General features: G+C 45.2%; 1 protein-coding gene across 3 annotated transcripts in view; it reads right to left on the bottom strand.

The window, feature by feature from the left end:
* The window catches only part of LOC121176400 (SLIT-ROBO Rho GTPase-activating protein 1-like), a 50810-nt gene that overhangs the window by 15070 nt on the left and 17826 nt on the right, over positions 1-17914 (bottom strand). For 2 of the 3 annotated variants that reach the window (XM_041030446.1, XM_041030447.1), the window contains exons 5-7: positions 6705-6818; positions 6082-6395; positions 4406-4762 (exon numbers count right to left, since the gene is read on the bottom strand). In XM_041030446.1, the coding sequence (XP_040886380.1) occupies positions 4406-4472 (67 nt within the window). In that variant the 5' untranslated portion in view covers positions 4473-4762; positions 6082-6395; positions 6705-6818. The remainder of the gene's footprint in view (positions 1-4405; positions 4763-6081; positions 6396-6704; positions 6819-17914) is intronic. The other variant, XM_041030448.1, reaches the window with a different exon arrangement.

The raw sequence follows: 17914 nt of genomic DNA, 5'->3' as shown, positions 1-17914 counted from the left end.
TACTGATTCATCGTTTTGCTGTTGTTATCCCACTAATTTAAAATGGCTTCCATCATTTCATGTTGCTCTCAGTCGCTGCAAACATGTTGATCTGCAACACTTTCATATAAATGAATGTCTGCTTTGCTGCTCCGTGTCCCCCGGCGGCTCCAACGCGTTTCACCCGGGGCCGGAAAATACCTGTTTCTGATTGGCTGATTGGCCAAACGGGACATCCCAAACACGATCTGAGGCGTCCCTACGGTCAGCAGTTTAATCATTTTTCTGAATTGGTGTTGAGCCTTTGCTGGGCTGCAAGTAACCATAGCAACACTACTGATGCTTTCTGCAGTGGCATGGTTAAAGGAGTAGTAACTAAGGACCAACTATTCTCAAAAGTGATGTGTTTGTGATGTCCAGACTAATGTTAGCTTGGTAAAACTGCTTAACATCGGCGTCTCAGCACTGTCTGTCTGAACACGCTGCCATGTTAGTATTTAGTACAGCCTCACAGAGCCGGAGACATGGCTGCAGAATATTATTTCTGCTTTCAGTGAACCTGCCAATTATTTTGTTGACGAATCGTTTGGTCTGTGTAACAGAAAATAGAGAAAAATGCCAGTTTCAGTTTCACAAAGTCTGAGTTTGTGTCTTCAGATGACTTGTTTTGTCCAATTAACAGTCAGAAGCCCGAAGACATTTCGTTTACTATGGTATATGACAAAGAAAAGCATCAAATTCTCATATTTAAGAAGCTGGAAAACTGACTGTTTTTTTTTTGGCCATTTTTGTTTAAAAATGACAAAAACAGCTGCTTTGCTTTGGGTAAAGTGTCAGGGTTCAAAGCTTGAATTTAACTGGAGAAACAAGTCATCTGAAGATGTGATTCGGGGGTTAGTTCATTATGATTTACATTCCTCCTATTTTGCCAATTTATAAACCAAATAATAAATCAATTAATCAAGAAAATAATAAGATTAACTGCCTGTTAATTAACCGCTAACCAAAATAATTGTTAGCTGCAGCGCTAAAGAGGAGTGTGTTCCCGTCTGTGTCAGATGAAGGAGAAAAGGAGTCGGGTTTAATTGTGCAGAGGAGGAGGAGGATTCAAGCAGATCCACAGAGGAGGTGAGATTATATCAATGAAACTCCTCTGCTTGGATCACAGTCAATTGAAAGTGAAAGGAGGACGTTCGCCGCGCTTCACCTTTTGATGTCTGAAATGCTTCCTCTCGGAAACCTCCTCGCGTGTCCTCGTAACACCCCCAATGACAAGACTCAGCCTCTTTGATCAGAGAAGCTTCAGTCAGCGCAGCACAATGTGGCAAAACACCGACACGAGGAAAAGTATGCAGACAATAAACCCAGCATAAAAAAGAATTAGTCTCGTGAAATCTGTGGACCGATTCCATCTGAAAACTCCCCAGAGCTCGCCTGGCTGCTTCAGCAGGAGGGATGGAGCGCTCAGGTCAGGCACCATGAAAGGTCAAAGCATGAAAGCAGAAAAGGAGGATGAGGACGACGCACAATCATCGATTTCATGTTATATTCTTCCTTTAAAGTGAAGATCTGCAGCATTTCCATACAAACAGACGTCACATTCTGCATTTTATCACATGAAACGTCTTAATGTACTTTCAGGTTTTAGACTTTTGATCAGATGAAACGTGATTTGAAATCATTATGACGCAATTGTCAAATTCACTGACTCTAACATGACTTTCTTCCATCCTCCACCAAGCTTCTGTGTTTTCTGTGAGTTACTCGGTTTTCTCTCCTGATCAGAGGAACAAATCTTCCACCACTTCGAGCGCTTCAGTCCAGACTGTGGACCAGGGTCCCACTGGTTTCTGCTGGACATCCTCTGGTTTTGAAGTCACGTCAGCTCGTCTTCCGTCTGCTGCACTCTGTTTCCTTCCTCTTAGATTTGTCAGTTCTTCGTCAAACCTCTCATTTCACACACACTTCAGTTTTATTCCCTCTTTCACAGCCTTCTCTGTTCGGTTGATGGTTTTACACCGTTCATCATTAGGAGTTTACTCATTCACTGGCCTTTAATCCTGCAAAGTCCTGAAGGTCTGGATCTGGAAACTGGTTTTGTTTCTCACTCATGTTCTGAAATCTAAAATATTTTCTGTTGACACCCTGATACAGAAGATATGAAATAACCGTATATATACACAGCATGCGGTATATGTGGGTGTGATGTCACAAGAACAGGAAGCTGACCGTCACCATGGCGACCAGGTTCAAGGACACAGGGGCAGAGTACCGCTGGATCATCATCATCAAGAAACGGACACACACACACACACTGATCGCGGCCTCTGAGCTGACCCACCAGAACATTTACTCAGTGAAGAGTCGCTTCATTATCTTCCTCCTTCATTCATTCCCCTCCCTCCCTCCCTGTCTGTGTCTGACTGTCTCTCTGTCCGTCCTGCAGGTACACAGATGTGAGGTCACTAATCACCTGCGTGCACACGCAGGCAAAAAACAAGAGCCTCCGCCGCCGCAGCATGCAGCAGGAAACCCTTCATCTCTGCCTCCTCTGCCTCGCCTCTGTCTCTCCTCTCCCCCTGCAGAGCCCTTTTTTCTTTTCCCCTTTTTCCATTTGCATTTTCTCATTAAGACGATCCTCATCTCATTCAGGCAGAGGAGGTGTCGCACGCCGCTGAGGTGACGGCCCGACATTGGGAGCAGCGCTCTCTCAATGCAATTCAAACCAGCACACAAATATGTTTTGTCAGCACTGTGCATAATCCGCTACCTTTCCAAAAGGCTCACCTCACCTCAGCGAGTAGACCCCACCTCCTCGTGAGAAAGCGGCGGCCACCTCCTGTGTATACATTACACACCACCTCCTCCATCGGCCAATCAGGAGCCAGAGCAGAGAGGCAGACTTGGGAAGCACATAGTTACAACAGCAGATCTATACGTTTGGCTCTCGGCAGGAGGCAACAGGGACGCAGAGAGGGCCGGTCGGCCAGGCGGCGGAGGAGGAGCGGGGGCTTTATCTGAGCGGTCATTACAATGCAGGGCATCCCCGAGTGTGATTTGGCAGGGTGCCAGAGCAAGGGCCACGCACACACACAGACACAAGCAAACACACAAGCAAACAAGACACACACTCCTCACTTGGGGGCTGTAATGCTCTCCACTACTCTCCATTAAATTTAATCACTCAAAGTCTGGACGTTCAAGTGTGTGTTTGTGTAGAGAGAAAGGTATGTCACACTGACGAGGAAAAGAGGAATGAAGGAAGGAGAGAAGGAAGGTAATCTTCCTGTTTCCTCCTCCTCATGCTCAGAGGAGACGGCGTGGATTTTAAAGCTTCTTTTGGAAGCTGAAAGTGACGACCGTGCTGCTGGTGCTGGTGCTGGTGTGGGCGTAGGTGACAAGTGAATATGGAAGAACAAGTGTGAGGAGCCATGTGGAGAAGGAAGAGCGAGCTAAAGACTGCATGGGAAGGACAGACGGATAAATCCTGTCCGAGGGAGATTCTGGGGCTGAACAAAAGGAAAGGTTGTGCCCTGGATGTCTCCAGTGGCATTTGCAGGTGTCCAAATAAGGTGTCGCCGGTAAAGGTCGGACATTTTGAACCGTGCCAGTCGAGCCTCTACAGCAGGTAAAGGGGAGCACAACAAAATCTTGCACGACTCCCTGTGGTTCAGAAAATGGGAATGAGGCAGCCTGTTAGAGTTGTAGTTTCCAGAAAAGGTCATTTGACTTGTCCGTCACACGCCTCAGTGAAGCAGGGATGATGGTAACCATGGAGCCCAGAGGAGGAAGAGGAAGAGCAGGAGGAGAGGGGGTTGTCCCATGGTCATGGCAACCACTATATCAGAACTGAGGCTGTCATCATCATCATCATCATCACCTAAACATGTACACAGTTTAACACCAGGCCATCAGGTAATATATGAAGACCACACACACACACACACACTGCTGCAGTCACAGCCTCAGAGGAATACCAATAGAAAGACTCCCAGACGAGGACACACTCGCCTCAGGTCTGAGTGTAAAACCTGCTAAAACACACACACATGGGCGCAAGAGATCAAGGGGCTCTGCAGAAGAGATGCCCCCCCCCCCCCACTCCACACGCACACACACTACATACACACACACACACACATTACATACACACAACCCATCCTCCTCCCCCCTCAGGCGCCATGCAGCACTCAGGATGAACCCAGAAATCCTGACGTCTCATGGTGAGGTGTCAGCTCCCATACACACCCTGGGCTCATTCACTGCATGGGCACGAGCGGTGAACATGCTGGCAGACAGGTGTGTGCGCGCGTGTATTTATGGCTGGTGTGTGTGAGCGTGCATAGGTGAGAAAAGGTGGGTGTGACTGCGCGAATTGGCCGCAGAGGTGAAAAGACCTGTTCATAGTCAAAGACTGAAGTCTTACCTTTGACTTGACTCTCGTATTCAGCGAGGATTTCTTTGTCCTTCTTGCTTTTGTTTGAGTTTGACATGTCTCCGCAGCGCAGGTGACCGATCGGCAGGTAGAAAAAAAAATTAGCAGAAATCCCGTTTTATTTCCCTCCGTGTGCAGCGCCCGAGGCTTCACCCGCAAACATGCTCGTTACATCCATCCAGTGCCGCAACAACACAGCCAGCAGTGGCCCCGCACCTCCACGCTGAGGAGCAGGAGCAGCAGGAGGAGCAGGAGGAGGAGGAGGAGGGACGCGCGTGAAAAAGCACGCACACTCACAGAGAAATTACCCAGCCGTGACCACCGCCGCAAGGACCCGCAAAAGCCATCCTAAGAATAAAAAAAAAGAGACTTAAATAAAAATCTGCAAAATCAGCTTCTGTCTCAGCTCGTGCAAACATGCAATCACGCTCGCGCGCATGCACACACATGCACCGGTCTGCAGGGAGGGAGCACCGGGCACACGCCCACTAGGTAGAAATGCAACGGACCACACACACACGCAGAGAGAGAGAGAGAGAGAGAGAGAGAGAGAGAGAGAGAGAGAGAGAGAGAGAGGACGGACACACACACACCGAGACTCGGTGTTTGATGTTATCTTCACCCCGCCGTAACCTCTCACACACGCAGCCGCGCGCACACGCAGACAGGCGGGCCAGCCTCCGCGCGTGGAGATAATACCAATAACGTTAAATGAAATGCCGGTGAGGAAATGGGTGTGTCCGCGCTGGAGGCGGGAGTAGAGGCATGACTGACAGCTGCGGTGGCCAGTGAATCACAGAGCATCGATGGAATTTAATGAATGTCGGAGCGAGAACAGAGCGATGATCTCAGATCTGTTCAAAGATGTTTTCACAACTAAAAAAAATAAAATAAATAAAAACAAGTACAACACGGGCTGCACCTGCGGTCTCTGTCCTGACCTTTCATCCTCACCCGCCGTGCTCCACGTGCTCATTAACTGATTTCACTGCATTTCATATTGAACCATTGATAAATGAAGTGATGAGAGTTTACTGCCATCTGTTCGCTGGCTTGTCCTCAACTGTCTGAGCAGAGCAAAGCAAGATGAGCCACAAGTTCAGCACTAACACGTCAAAGTGTGTGATACACACAACGATCCACAACTGTCCACCACAGTCCTTCAGTCCAGACCGAATCACAGCCAGGTCAGAATACAGTTATTATTCAAGATTATTTGTCTCCACCTGGTGGTTTGATGTGAAGACCCTTACCTGATGGATTCCTCAGGTGAACTCTGAACGATCCGGGTTAACCTTCGTGTTACGTTGCTCAAATTAGAGATTAATCAGATTATGTGGACAGAAATTATGTGAATTAAAGATGGGGTTTGGAGGCCCCTGGGGATCTGGGGCCCCCGGGGTGTTGCCTGCTGGTCTCAGCTGGTGATCCAAAAACAGTTGGAAATTCACTTCCCAGTCTGCAGGTGCCACCGGTGTAAAATGTAAATAGCGGAATAGACGAATAAAGAACGAATAAAGACGAATAAAGTTGGAGAAAACGGTAAATGTAGTCATTTACGTTCCACCTGTGCTCAGCAGGGAGGCTGCAGCTCAGTTGAACTGATTTACTCTCGTTTCTGTTAATCTTATGCTGTAAATGTGTGTGTGTGTGTTTGTGTTTATTACCACTAGGTGACAGCAGAGCTCCTCTGATCTGAAGCCTGTGAACATCACATCTCTTCTTATTCTCTGAAACAACGGCTCACAACGCCGACTTCAGGAGGAAGCGATGACACCGAGCAGAGGAGCAGCTCCATGTGCTGTGGGTGCTGAAACCAGGAGCCGAGACTCGTCCTCCACGGTGATCAGCTCTAAGTCGGACACGCTGCAGAAGCTCAGGCTGAGCCAACGTCTGACACGGTGAACGCACCATGACTGAGCTCGTCTCACAGGCTGAGAAACGCCGACCTCCACCTCCGGCTGCAGGGGGAACCAGCTCACTGCACGAGAGAGAGTCATCGACAGCATTTTACACTTGATCAGTTTCACAAGTTTCAGTTCATAAAGATCACAAACACAAATGACATTACACATCACTAAAAACTACATTTTAGAAGACAACAGAAAAAAACACCCTGCACCTGATAAAATATCAGTGTTTCTTTAATGAGTCTGAACTGTTTCCTCATTTTGTCCTCCAGAACCTCCACACAGACCCCTCTCCACACCCTGAAAACCTCTGCTTTAAACAGACCAGCAGATCGTATCATGTATGGGATGTAATTTGTACGTCATGCTGCATTACATACCGTAGTCTGTGCATCCCATTAAGGACCAGAGACTTAATGGTCCTGTTTGCTGTATATTTCCTGTTGTTCAGGCTTATCTGTCCTCGGCAGAAAACCACGCCAGGGTCCGCAGACCTGAAATAGAAACATTCAGGGTTTCAAAATGTTTATGCCGAGTCTGTAAAGACGAGTTAACAGGACTTTCTGCCTATTTTCCTTCTTCTCTGTCGCACGTTGTGCTGCTGGAAGTTTTTTCAGGAGGACAGAGCCACACATTAAACAACATGACGGAAAAGTCCAGATTTAGGCTGAAGACTAAAACTAAACCAAAATGATCCATGATGCAGCAGCTAATCTGAACACATATGCAGTGTTTATACAAGACAGAGGCCATAACCAGGACTGAAGTGGGTTATAATGCAGCTAGAGTAGGTCTCAGTCAGATTACAGTCTCACTCTCACTTGTCACATCGGCTCATTTCCTTTTTCCTCTTCACCAACCTGTTGATGTTTCCTCTCCCTCCCACATCAAGACCTGCCACTGTAAGCTGCTTAACATCCCCACAGGCCCTATACATGACCTTTGACCTGGTAACTCAGCCCACACATCGTTCCATCTCTTATCTTGTAGCTTTGAAAGCTTTTAACATACATGACAGGAGATAACCTCTTTAACACCTAGAAGACCAAACACACCTACATCAGACCCACAGTCTGAGCTGTGCAAAAAGTTAGTATGAGAGAAGAACATTTGGAGGCATAATAAAATTTCAGTACATGAGCAAGGACGCAGAATACAGGAGAGAGTTTAGGTGAATGAAAGCAGGTCTGCCTTCATCTATAACTCCACAAACTTTCTTTCTGTTTGCTAAAAAGATGTTTAAATGACCTTAAAAATGTTTTCCAGACACGATTATCTTGTTTGTAAAGTCAGAGCTCGGAGCCGTGATAATTTATTCTGTTTATTTTTTGTGAGGAAAAATCATCAGCAAGTTTGTTTTAAAGCACAGGAATCTCTTCAGTCTGTGTGTGTTTTCTGCCGAGCGGGACCATAAATCTCCACTAACACTTGTGTGGACAAAGCACAACCTATTTATTAAACCAAATAAAACTCATTTTCTTCTCGTCTCGGGAGGGAGGGCACCAGTGAGGCCCACCAGCAGCTGCAGAGGTGCTGGTGGTACAGATACGAGACGGGTATCAATCTTCTTCTTTTTATTTAACTATTATTTAATACTCAGTTATGAAGAAATTGTGGTGAAGGAGTTTTTAATGTATTGAGTTGGGCCAGCTTGGCTGGAACAATGGAAAATAATTTCAATTTCAAAACTTTCAAGTCAACGACAAGGAGCGTTAAAAAGTACGAGGCCAAACCTGCTGCAGCTGAAACTCTCATACACGCTGTACATATCAGTTCCACCTGCTGGAGCCTATAAGCTTACTGTGCATTCCTTCAGCTGACCTCGCCGTCAGATTCCTCCATAAACGGCAGAAGTGGAAGGAAACGGTGACCCAGGCGGAGACACGTAACTCTGGCATAAAGACAGAAAAATAACCAGACATGATTAATTCCTTTCCTTCAAATTACATCTGAAACACAACTGGGACGTTCCAGTATCACACATCTCTGCAAACACACCCCACACACATTAACAACACACACACTGTGCTTCTGCAGTAAATGTTGTCTGGTATAGATTAGGAGAATAAAACAAAGGCAGCATAAAGCATAAATGTATAAAAACCTCTGTGTGAAGTGACAGATAACGTTTACTGTTAGAAAGCCAGTCAAACGAGCCTTAAGAGAAAGACGCGACTGCCAACAGACTCAGAATGATTCCACCTGACAGACTCGTCCCGTGAACTCAGACGCTGCTTCAGATCAGTCACCATGTTGATGTGCAACTGCTGCTTATGAACAGCTTCATCATCGAAACTTAAAAGGTGACGATCTGTCAGTGTTGTGTTCACAGCTTCTTCCCTAAAGCCAAAAAAATCTGTTGTTGTTGTCGCCGGACTTTTCCTCGTCTCTCTCCCTCTGTCTTTGAACTTTCTGTTACTTCTTTGTGGTCATTATCCCCGCGAGCGAGAGCCATAATTTACAGCTTAAGTGGCTAAATACGTGCACGCACACGCACACACGCACACACGCACACACACACACACACACACACACACACACACGCTGCCTGCTCTTGGCCAAAGCCTCTGATAGTGATTAAGTGTTTAATGTCCGCTTTGGAGGAACTGCAGGATTTTGGTGATGGATCAGCACAAATTCTGATAACCCCTTCACTTGTGCTCCCAGATTACCTGATCTGACATGATCCGCGTTTGATCCCTGTTTTATTACAATGGCTCTGTGTCAGCAGGCAGACAGCAGCAGCCTCAGGGAAACCATCTCCACCGCACGCCAACGAGGTTCAGCCCGGAGACAGAACAGCCTGAGATGCTGTGGCTGCACTTTGCCTGCAGCAGCAGCAGGATGAGTAAATGTCATTAAAGGAACAGTCAGACATTTTAGGAAATACATTTTTGTTTCCTGATGGAGTCAAATGAGAGGACTGAAACCGGTGCATGGTCCCACCCAGCACCGGTGAAGATGTTCAGGGATATAAAACAGATATTTACATTTAAGAAGCAGGAATCAGTTTATTTTCCATTTCCTCTCATCAATAGATTGACTGATGCCTTCAGGTCTAATTATTGTGTTATTACATAATTTTCTCATTATAGTAATTAAGGTGCAGCCACGGTGTGCTTACAGTGTCACACTGTGGTTCTCTCTGTAGATCCTGCTCCTTTATTTCCTCTCCCTCCATCAGTCACCTCCATCTTACATAATAAACCTCATCATGACTCCACTTTAATGGGCTAACATACAGAACATGTTCATCCATTAAGATAACGATCTGTTTACATGCCTCCGTTATTGCCTGACATGTGCATTACAGCATCACTAATGATTCAAACCATCTATTGGTTTGAATCATTCGTGCTGCCTCTCAGCTCAGACAGTAATTCATCTGTGGTGTTGTAACTAAAATGAATTTTGAAGACGCCGTTGACGATGTTCTCCTGGTTTCTATCGACTCAGGTTGATTTTCCTGCTAAAGTCTCTCTGAATATTTTCTGTCCAGCTGCTAAAATCCAGAGAGAAGATCTGCTTTAATAAAAATGTTCAGAAACTCATCTCAGTGGCCTTCGGTTACTATGCACCATGAAAGAAATAAACACCTGTGGGTTTTGTGTTGAGCGCCTTGCAAACTGTTTTTGTCCTGAGTTTCACCTCTCAGGTTACACACGGGCTGCCTAATCTAAACACACCTGTAGACACTACTCAGGGCTAAAAAAATCTATACTGTATATATACAGTTTCAGGCTGTTCAGGTGTTTAGCTTCTTCTCCATCATCAGTCCCATCAGGAGGCATCTGATTGGTCCCAGATTCACTCTGCAGCAGGACAACGAGCCCAAACACACAACCAGAGACATAAAGGACTGTCCTCAGAGACCAGAAGAACATGGAGTCCTGCAGCAGACGCTCCTGACCCCACAGAGACCTGATCTCAGCATCATGGAGTCAGTCTGGGATCACATGAAGAGACAGAGACACTGAGACAGACTAAATCCACAGGAGGACTCTGACTGCCTTCTTCCCCATATTTCTTATACTACACATGAATTAGTGAGCGTTGGCAGATTTTGCTGGACAGAGCCAGGCTAATGGTTTCCCCGTTTCCAGTCTCTGTGCTAAGCTCGGCTGACTGTCTCCCAGCTGTTGCTTCATATTTATTGTGCAGACAAGAAAAGAAAAGAATCAGATTTTCCAAAAACTATTCCTGAGAAAAAAACCCTGTAAACTGAAGGTCAGATAAACGTAGTGGAGCAAGAAGCAGCCTCTCCCTCTGACATGTTGTGGAGATAACTTTTCCTGTTAATCCTGTTCACATCTTCTACTTTGTGCCTCAGTGCATCTGAGTGCAGCACAAATGTTTCTGCGTTGTGCATCATGTTCACTGTACAAACAAACCTGGGCTGTGAGAGATTACTGCAGCTCTGCTCAAACAAACACAGCAGAGAGGCTTGGCCCTGCGGCGAGAGCATCCTGAAACAGGCAAACGCACTTAAACACCGGCAGGTTCAGGGCCAGCACTGAGAGTTGCTCTATGTGTGGGTGGTATACAGTATTGTCTTATTTGTCTGGAGCCAATTTGCTGCAGGCTCGATATCTAAATGTTCAATTACAGTCATTTATCATCGGTACACAACCTCAAAGACACACAGTGTGTAGCTCGTGTGTTCTTTAAAAATAAGCAGATGAAGAGCCAACCATTTCAGGCCGAAAAAATAATTTGCTCTGCTTATAGGAAAATGATAGATGTATGGTGGCCCTGAGGAGCACAACGAAAGGACACCACTGGAAAACTAATTAACAATGGTGTACAGAGCACTGATAAAAAAAGAATAAGAATAAATAAATGATTAAATAAGAAACTTAAATGGCTCAAAAAGAAAAGAAACATTCACAAAATAACAAATTTCATTAAATAAATTCCAACACACGAAACATGAAGCCAAACAGAAAAACCCGGGACAATTTGTTCTGTGAATTATTCGGTTTTTCTGTTTTGTCGTGTTCTCCGAGTTCCAGTCATTTGTTTGGTGTAAAACTGATCATTTTCTGTTGTGTTGTGCCCCTCGGGACCACCAGATGGGCTGAGACATTTAGGAGAGTCGGGAGAAAGATGGAAACACAAACAACCACAAGGCGAAGGATGAGTTTTCTTTTCAGAGTATTTGCTGCTGATCCTGATCAGAGTCAGTATCTGTCCTCATCCCCAGTGTGAACGAAACAAGTTCAGCTACAACGTTTGAACCAACAACAAGCTGAGATTCCTGATTCACCTGAGAGATGCAAAACAAACACAAACATGTGCAATGAACAACAGAACAACTACAAAGAAACGCAAAATGTCTGCAAAGAGACAAAACCACTACAGAGTCGGCAGCAAAGATGCAAAAACAACTACAAAGAGACACTAAAAGACACAGAAGAAGTGAGGACATAAGTTTTACTTTGGGTGTCTTTTGTAGGACCGGTCAGGGGCCCCGGGGCCTGTTGTGCGATACACTGCCCATGTGAGTGTGTGTTTGTGTTTCACTTCCAGGTGAGTGGGTCTTTGCCGGTTGAAAGTTTCTCTGCTTATCTTCTTCCCATCTTTATTGCAGGAGATTTCCCTGAGATTCTATTTCCTGGAGGGTTTTACTGTCCTGAAGTGTTTTCACAGGAGAGAAAACACTGACGCACCGAGCCGACTTCACACAACTACAGCAGACAGACGCCGTGGATGTGTCGCCTCACGAAGAAACAACTTCTCAAGCTGGGTTTTCTATAATCCCCTAATTTTTTTAAAAAATTAAATGTTTCCACAAACGCACATGTCTGAAAACAGTTTCCTCCTCTTGTGCACAGTAACTGTTCTGTCATGTTAGAAACTCGACGTTTCTCATGAGCCACAAAGGCAGGAATCGCCTTCTTATGTGTCCTCTGGGATCAACACGCACCAATAAACCCTCGCACCATAGGAGGACAGGCAGGAAAAACTCCCAGTGAAACCACAGGGTCGTCTGCCTTTAAACCACTTTCACCATGTGCACATGTGGATTCCCCAGTGAACACTAACCATCAAGGTGGGATCAGCTGATAATAAAAAGCGGGGCTAAACTTAATCAGAGCGTGACAGCGTTACACTGCGAGGGTGAGAGGAGGCCTCTGACATGTGAAGAACAGGATGTGACCACATGAGCCCTGACCCCCGTCAGCCCCCTGATGCTCCAGATGTAAACATCCCGTGCCACAGTCCTGTTCTAATGCCCTGGTTTTTATTTCATAAACATACAGTAAAAACAGACCACAGAACCAAATGCACCATAAAAACATGCAGGAATCAGGCCTCAGACTGAAAGGCACTGGAAAAAATCCAAGACAGCCTGGGAAAATGTCACATGTCCAATCCATGTCACTGACAGTTAAAGACACAGGCCAACCCGGCGAGGCTGAGCACAGCAAAAGGAAGAACCAAGTATTTGAGCGTTCGGTCACAGTCATCAAGTTTCCTCAGACCTCAAAGATCTCACAGATTCCCCAAAGCCCACGAAATCAAGTCTCAGCCAGAGATGGATTACTGAACAGGTCTGTGGGGCTCTGGCCCAGGTGGCCCCCCCTTCATCAGCTGGTTCAGTTACACAACAGTTAAACCTGCAGGTGGGTGTGAATATCGTTTTCATTTATTCAAGCATAAAACTCCAGTCAGTGCAACTGGCTCCTGTTTCTCTTTCTGATTTCAGACATTCTGTGTGCAGGCATCTCGGCTGTAAAACTGATTTAAAGCAAACAATTATCTTTGAAAACATAAGGTCTCCCCGGGTTTAGCAAAACAATGCGATTAGGTTTGTTGAGGGGAGCTGATATAACGAGCTGGAGTGGCTGTGCAGGACGAGGGGCCATTAAAGTTCTAGTGGTTAACATGCAGCACTCAAGATTATTTCTATCCATCCATCCATTTTCTGCAGCCACTTATCCTGCGCAGGGTCGTGCTGGGGGTCTGGAGTCTGGGACGTGGTGTGAAACGCTGGTTTTTGTGTTAATGGAAAATTAGTTTAGGATAAGATACCAAAGCTCCTCCTCTCCCTCACTGCCACACGTCCTGAAAATACAATAAGCAGCCCTTCTCCCACATTCCAGTATTCCCACAGCAGGGGTTACAGGGGGGTGGGGGGGGTGGGGGGCAGTTCAGGCATGTGGGTGTGAAATCTACTAAACCCACAGCCGCTCCAGTCTCACAGGTTTCCACGACAGAAAGAAGAGGTTTTGGAAAATCAGGTCGCTCTAGGAACAAAATAAACACAGCCCATTTTTTTATGTTAGGGCCGTGATAATAAACATCCCAGCGTGATTAAAATTCCTGGACTGAATGTAGATCAGGAGGCCGACAGTGGTGGTGGCGACTGAAATATCTCAACAAGTACTGGAGCGATTGCCCTGAAATTCAGCTCAGATGTTCAGGTTTAACTTTGGTGCTACTCTGACTTTTCATCAGGTTTAAAAATCGTTCGAGTCATAACTCAAATCTGAACACGCAAACATGAAACAAACTTTCATGTTCACTGTAAATAAACCTCAGAAGTTACAGAAATAAGAGGCGAGTCAGAATCACCGGATTCACATGTCTCTGTACATCCATCAGTACACAGACAAACCTCTCACTGCACACAGACACCAGTTCAGCTCTGTCACAGACAAACCTCAAATTTAAATGCTCTCAAAGTCCAACATCTCACCCCCTTTCTTTGTCCTCCCTCCTCGTCTCCTCGTCTCCTGCCTCCTCAAATCAAACAGTCGCTGAGTTAATTAACCCAGGCTCAGTATCAGTCCTCCACACATGGATTAATTTGATTTAAATTACATTTTCCTGGCCTAAATGAATGAGGGTGGGGTAAAGGGAAAAAAAGACAAGGACAAACCAGTGTAGACCACACACACACACACACACACACAATTCAAATGCAAACAGCGTCCCACCCTCAGCCCAGTTCTTTCCTCAGGTGTTCATATTTAAAGAGCAGAGATGCGACGTGACAGTGGAAACACATGAAGAGTTATTAACACAAACCATCAATAACATTATCACTGTTATATCTAACCATCAGTTCACCACCATGCTGGTTGGTCACGTGACGTGAACCATAAAGCATTTATAAATTCATCAGTAACTAATAAATCCATTAACTGCTGATCATAAACGCCTTATCAATGCCTTCATTTGAACTGATTTAAACTAAAATGCTTCATCTTCACTTTGCCGTTTGCTAATGAAGACCTGTGGCTTGTTGTACCTCAGAGGACGCCGCCTCACCGTGTCAGCGCGTCAGCTTGCATGCGTTTAATTGGCCAAATCGTTTTCTGCAGACGATGGGCTGCGCTGCGGCCGCTTCAGCTTTCTGTCTCTGTCTCCATGCAGTGGACCCATTAAGTGGATTAGTGTTTGGCAGAGCAGATCAGTTTGGACAGATTTTCACCGTGAAACAGCTGATCAGACTAACCTCCTATCATCCTCTCAGCACGGCCAACTGCACACACAAGCTAACGTCCTTTCATGTCTGACAGTCACACACAACATAGACTCAGCCCAGACACACAACCTGAGCTTAAACTGGACACAAACACACACACAGACACACACACAGCTCACAGGACTGTCACACTACAACCTAACAGCTCCTATAGATAGTGATGAGAATTGAAGTTGTGTAAATTTATCCCTCGGTGCGTCGGTGAAATAACACACATGCCAGCTGTGATTGACTCATTAATAGTAATATCCTGCTGTCACGGTTACGTTCAGCCAGAGGAACAATCCAAACTCTGAAACCTGAAATCCATTTGTCTTAAACTCCGTACGCCAGAGTGTTTATTTTTATTGATTTATCACCTGTGGAGACTCGCTCAGGATCAGAGTGTTCTTCTTCTGCACATTGACTCTTTCAGGACTTTAATTAAAAGGCTGCGCAAGAGTCAGATATAAGCGCCAATAACTTGCCTCAAACCTCATTTCTTTCTCATCAGCTGCCAACTTTTCACACCAATTCAATCCTTTAATGATTCTCAGAGGGGTCAGTGTGCAGCGGAGTGTGATGATGTTTCTGAGCATTTGTCACAGACGTGTCTTTGCACTTAAATAAACCCGGTTGTGTGTGAGTGCTCACGTATCCTTTCGCAAACACAACTGTGTGTGTACGTGCACCGTTTCAAACTTAACCAAAGCTGAAGTCTGATGTTTCCAAAATATCACGAGCGCCACATGTGAGACCACAAACACTAAGTGTCTGAGGTTTTTACAGTGTTGCAGCAACACACAGAACTGAACAAAGTCCGTCACTAACACTTAATTTCGAGTTAAATTCAGATTCTGTGGCGAAGTGATTATTTAGTAAGAAACTGTAGTCGGGTTTCCAAATGAAAATGCATCATATAATACATATAATCAGCTTTGTTGAGACTGTAAATTGAGTCAAATTTTTAAATTAAATCGATCTAATCTGGTATTTTTCCTGCTGAAAACAGGAACATGAGCTCATACTGTGCAAAAAAAATCACTGTACAACCAAAGTATAAAGCAGCCTGCAGAGCTTCCTTGTTATTGTTTCACATTAAGAGCCTTTTTTTTTTCTGACAGCTTTAAATAAGACATTTAATTTATTGGATGTTCAAGGTTTTTCGAGGAGAACAACAGAGGTCAGATTTGTAAATAGCTCTTCCTATAGTTTCAGCTCACATACACTTCACACACTTCTCATTACACACACACACACACACACACACACACACACACATACTACACACAAAAACAATAACTCCTGCAGCAGACTGACACTAAATATAGGCTGGGAAGTTTTCTATGGCTGAACTCACTCAAACCCGGAGCCACTGATTCTTTTGACACCGTCGCCTTTTATCACCCAGGAACGTGTTTTTACTTACAGCCAACAATGACACAGTGAGAGCCATGAGACTCAACCAAAACACTACCGCTGAGGTCCAGAAAAATAGACAAGAAGCTGAAACTCATTAAGCTGAATGAAGCCCAGGAGAGAGGCTGCTGATTCACAATAAAAAAAAAAACAGCTCTAAATCAAAGTGTGAAACATACGTTAACACCAACAGGAGCTAAAAGTTGTGTAACCATCGACCAAACTGCAGCAGCGAGTCTTGACAAATGCTGAGGCAGCAAGAACAGAGTCAACAGGTTCACATGCACTAAGTCTGACTCAGGTACCTCAGGTAAATCTGACGACCCCCAGTGTCCAAGTCTCAAAAGTATTTGTACGTATTTTGCCAGTGCAGCACTGGTTTCTGTACAGCGTCCATCACTGGTGTCTCGGTTTATTTCCGTTCTCACTCTCACTGCAGTATTTCCTCTTTCTCTGGCTCCTCACGTTTTGCCCCAAGGACTGTTGTTGATTTAAAGCTGAATTACTGCAGCACTGAACTGTCCAAACTGGACCCGGGGAGATAATAGAGAAGCCCAGCTGACTGATTGGGATAATGTATAGTTAATGGTAAGAGCTAAACTCAGAGGGGCAATAAGGGGAATTTATTTACAGTCTCACTGCAGGAAATGGCCACATCTGTGAGTCGTGATGACGCTGTAGATCAATACCAATGATCCACCTGGAACAGATGCTGATACTTCTGGCTCAGGGGAACCCACATAATCGATTCTGGAACAAAAACTCCCCTAATGATGATTAAAGGCACTCATCACCTGTAGACATCAGTGGACGCGCACACACGAATCAGCTTCAGCTAAAAGGTGTTGGGTGACAAAGTGCTGATTTGTTGTAATAATTTGGAAACAGTCCACACTGTTAGCATGGCCACCAGAACCAAGCTAATGTTCGCTCACGTTCCCGTGGAAGAAATGACAGAATATAAGATGAAACACTGGAGGACTCTGAGACAGAAGAAGAACTGAAAAACTGGGAATAGCCCAGTTTTTCTATGTGAAATAATTATTATCCTGTGTCGTGTTTCAGTTTTAAACACCCTGTTTGTGTAGTTTGCTCCTTTTCTTAAATGCTGTTTCATGTTGCACTTTGGTTTGCTCTTAGAAAAATGTTTGGATAAGAGTCTAAAACCAAACCAAGCGGAAAAATATGTTGTCTCGTAACTTTGGCGACAGAATCGTTTAAAAAGAAACAGAAAACAAACGTGTTAAAGATTAAATACGTGTGTCTAACATGTGCCTTTCCTCATGTGTGCCAGTATCTGAGTCTTATCAGTGTGTGCACCAGCCTGGGTTATGAATCATTATTACGTGAGTCCGACAGGTTTCATAATCACAGTGTAATAAATCTATAACTCCTGACAGCCCTGACCATTAGCCACCATTGTTTAACCACAACATTATGTAACGGTCTGCATCAGCAGCTGGCTCTGCCTCTGCACGACTCGACATAAAAAACACAATCGTCCTCCGTGACGTCCAAATCCCTCTCTCCAGTCGCGCTCCTTGCATATAGATTGAACATTAAATTACTAAGTTGTGGCCTTGTAAGGCAGCGAGAGCAAGGAATGATGGCGTCCTTCGCTCCAGTGTCAGAGGATGAAATTCTGCCACAGCGGAGGATACGAGGATACGATAGGTGTAATTACTACTGCAGGTGTGG

The sequence above is a fragment of the Toxotes jaculatrix genome, chromosome 22, assembly GCF_017976425.1.
Source record: "Toxotes jaculatrix isolate fToxJac2 chromosome 22, fToxJac2.pri, whole genome shotgun sequence".
NCBI classification, from domain to species: domain Eukaryota; kingdom Metazoa; phylum Chordata; class Actinopteri; family Toxotidae; genus Toxotes; species Toxotes jaculatrix.
The sequence above is the reverse complement of the archived record's forward strand: the minus strand, read 5'-3'. Positions and strand labels throughout refer to the sequence as shown.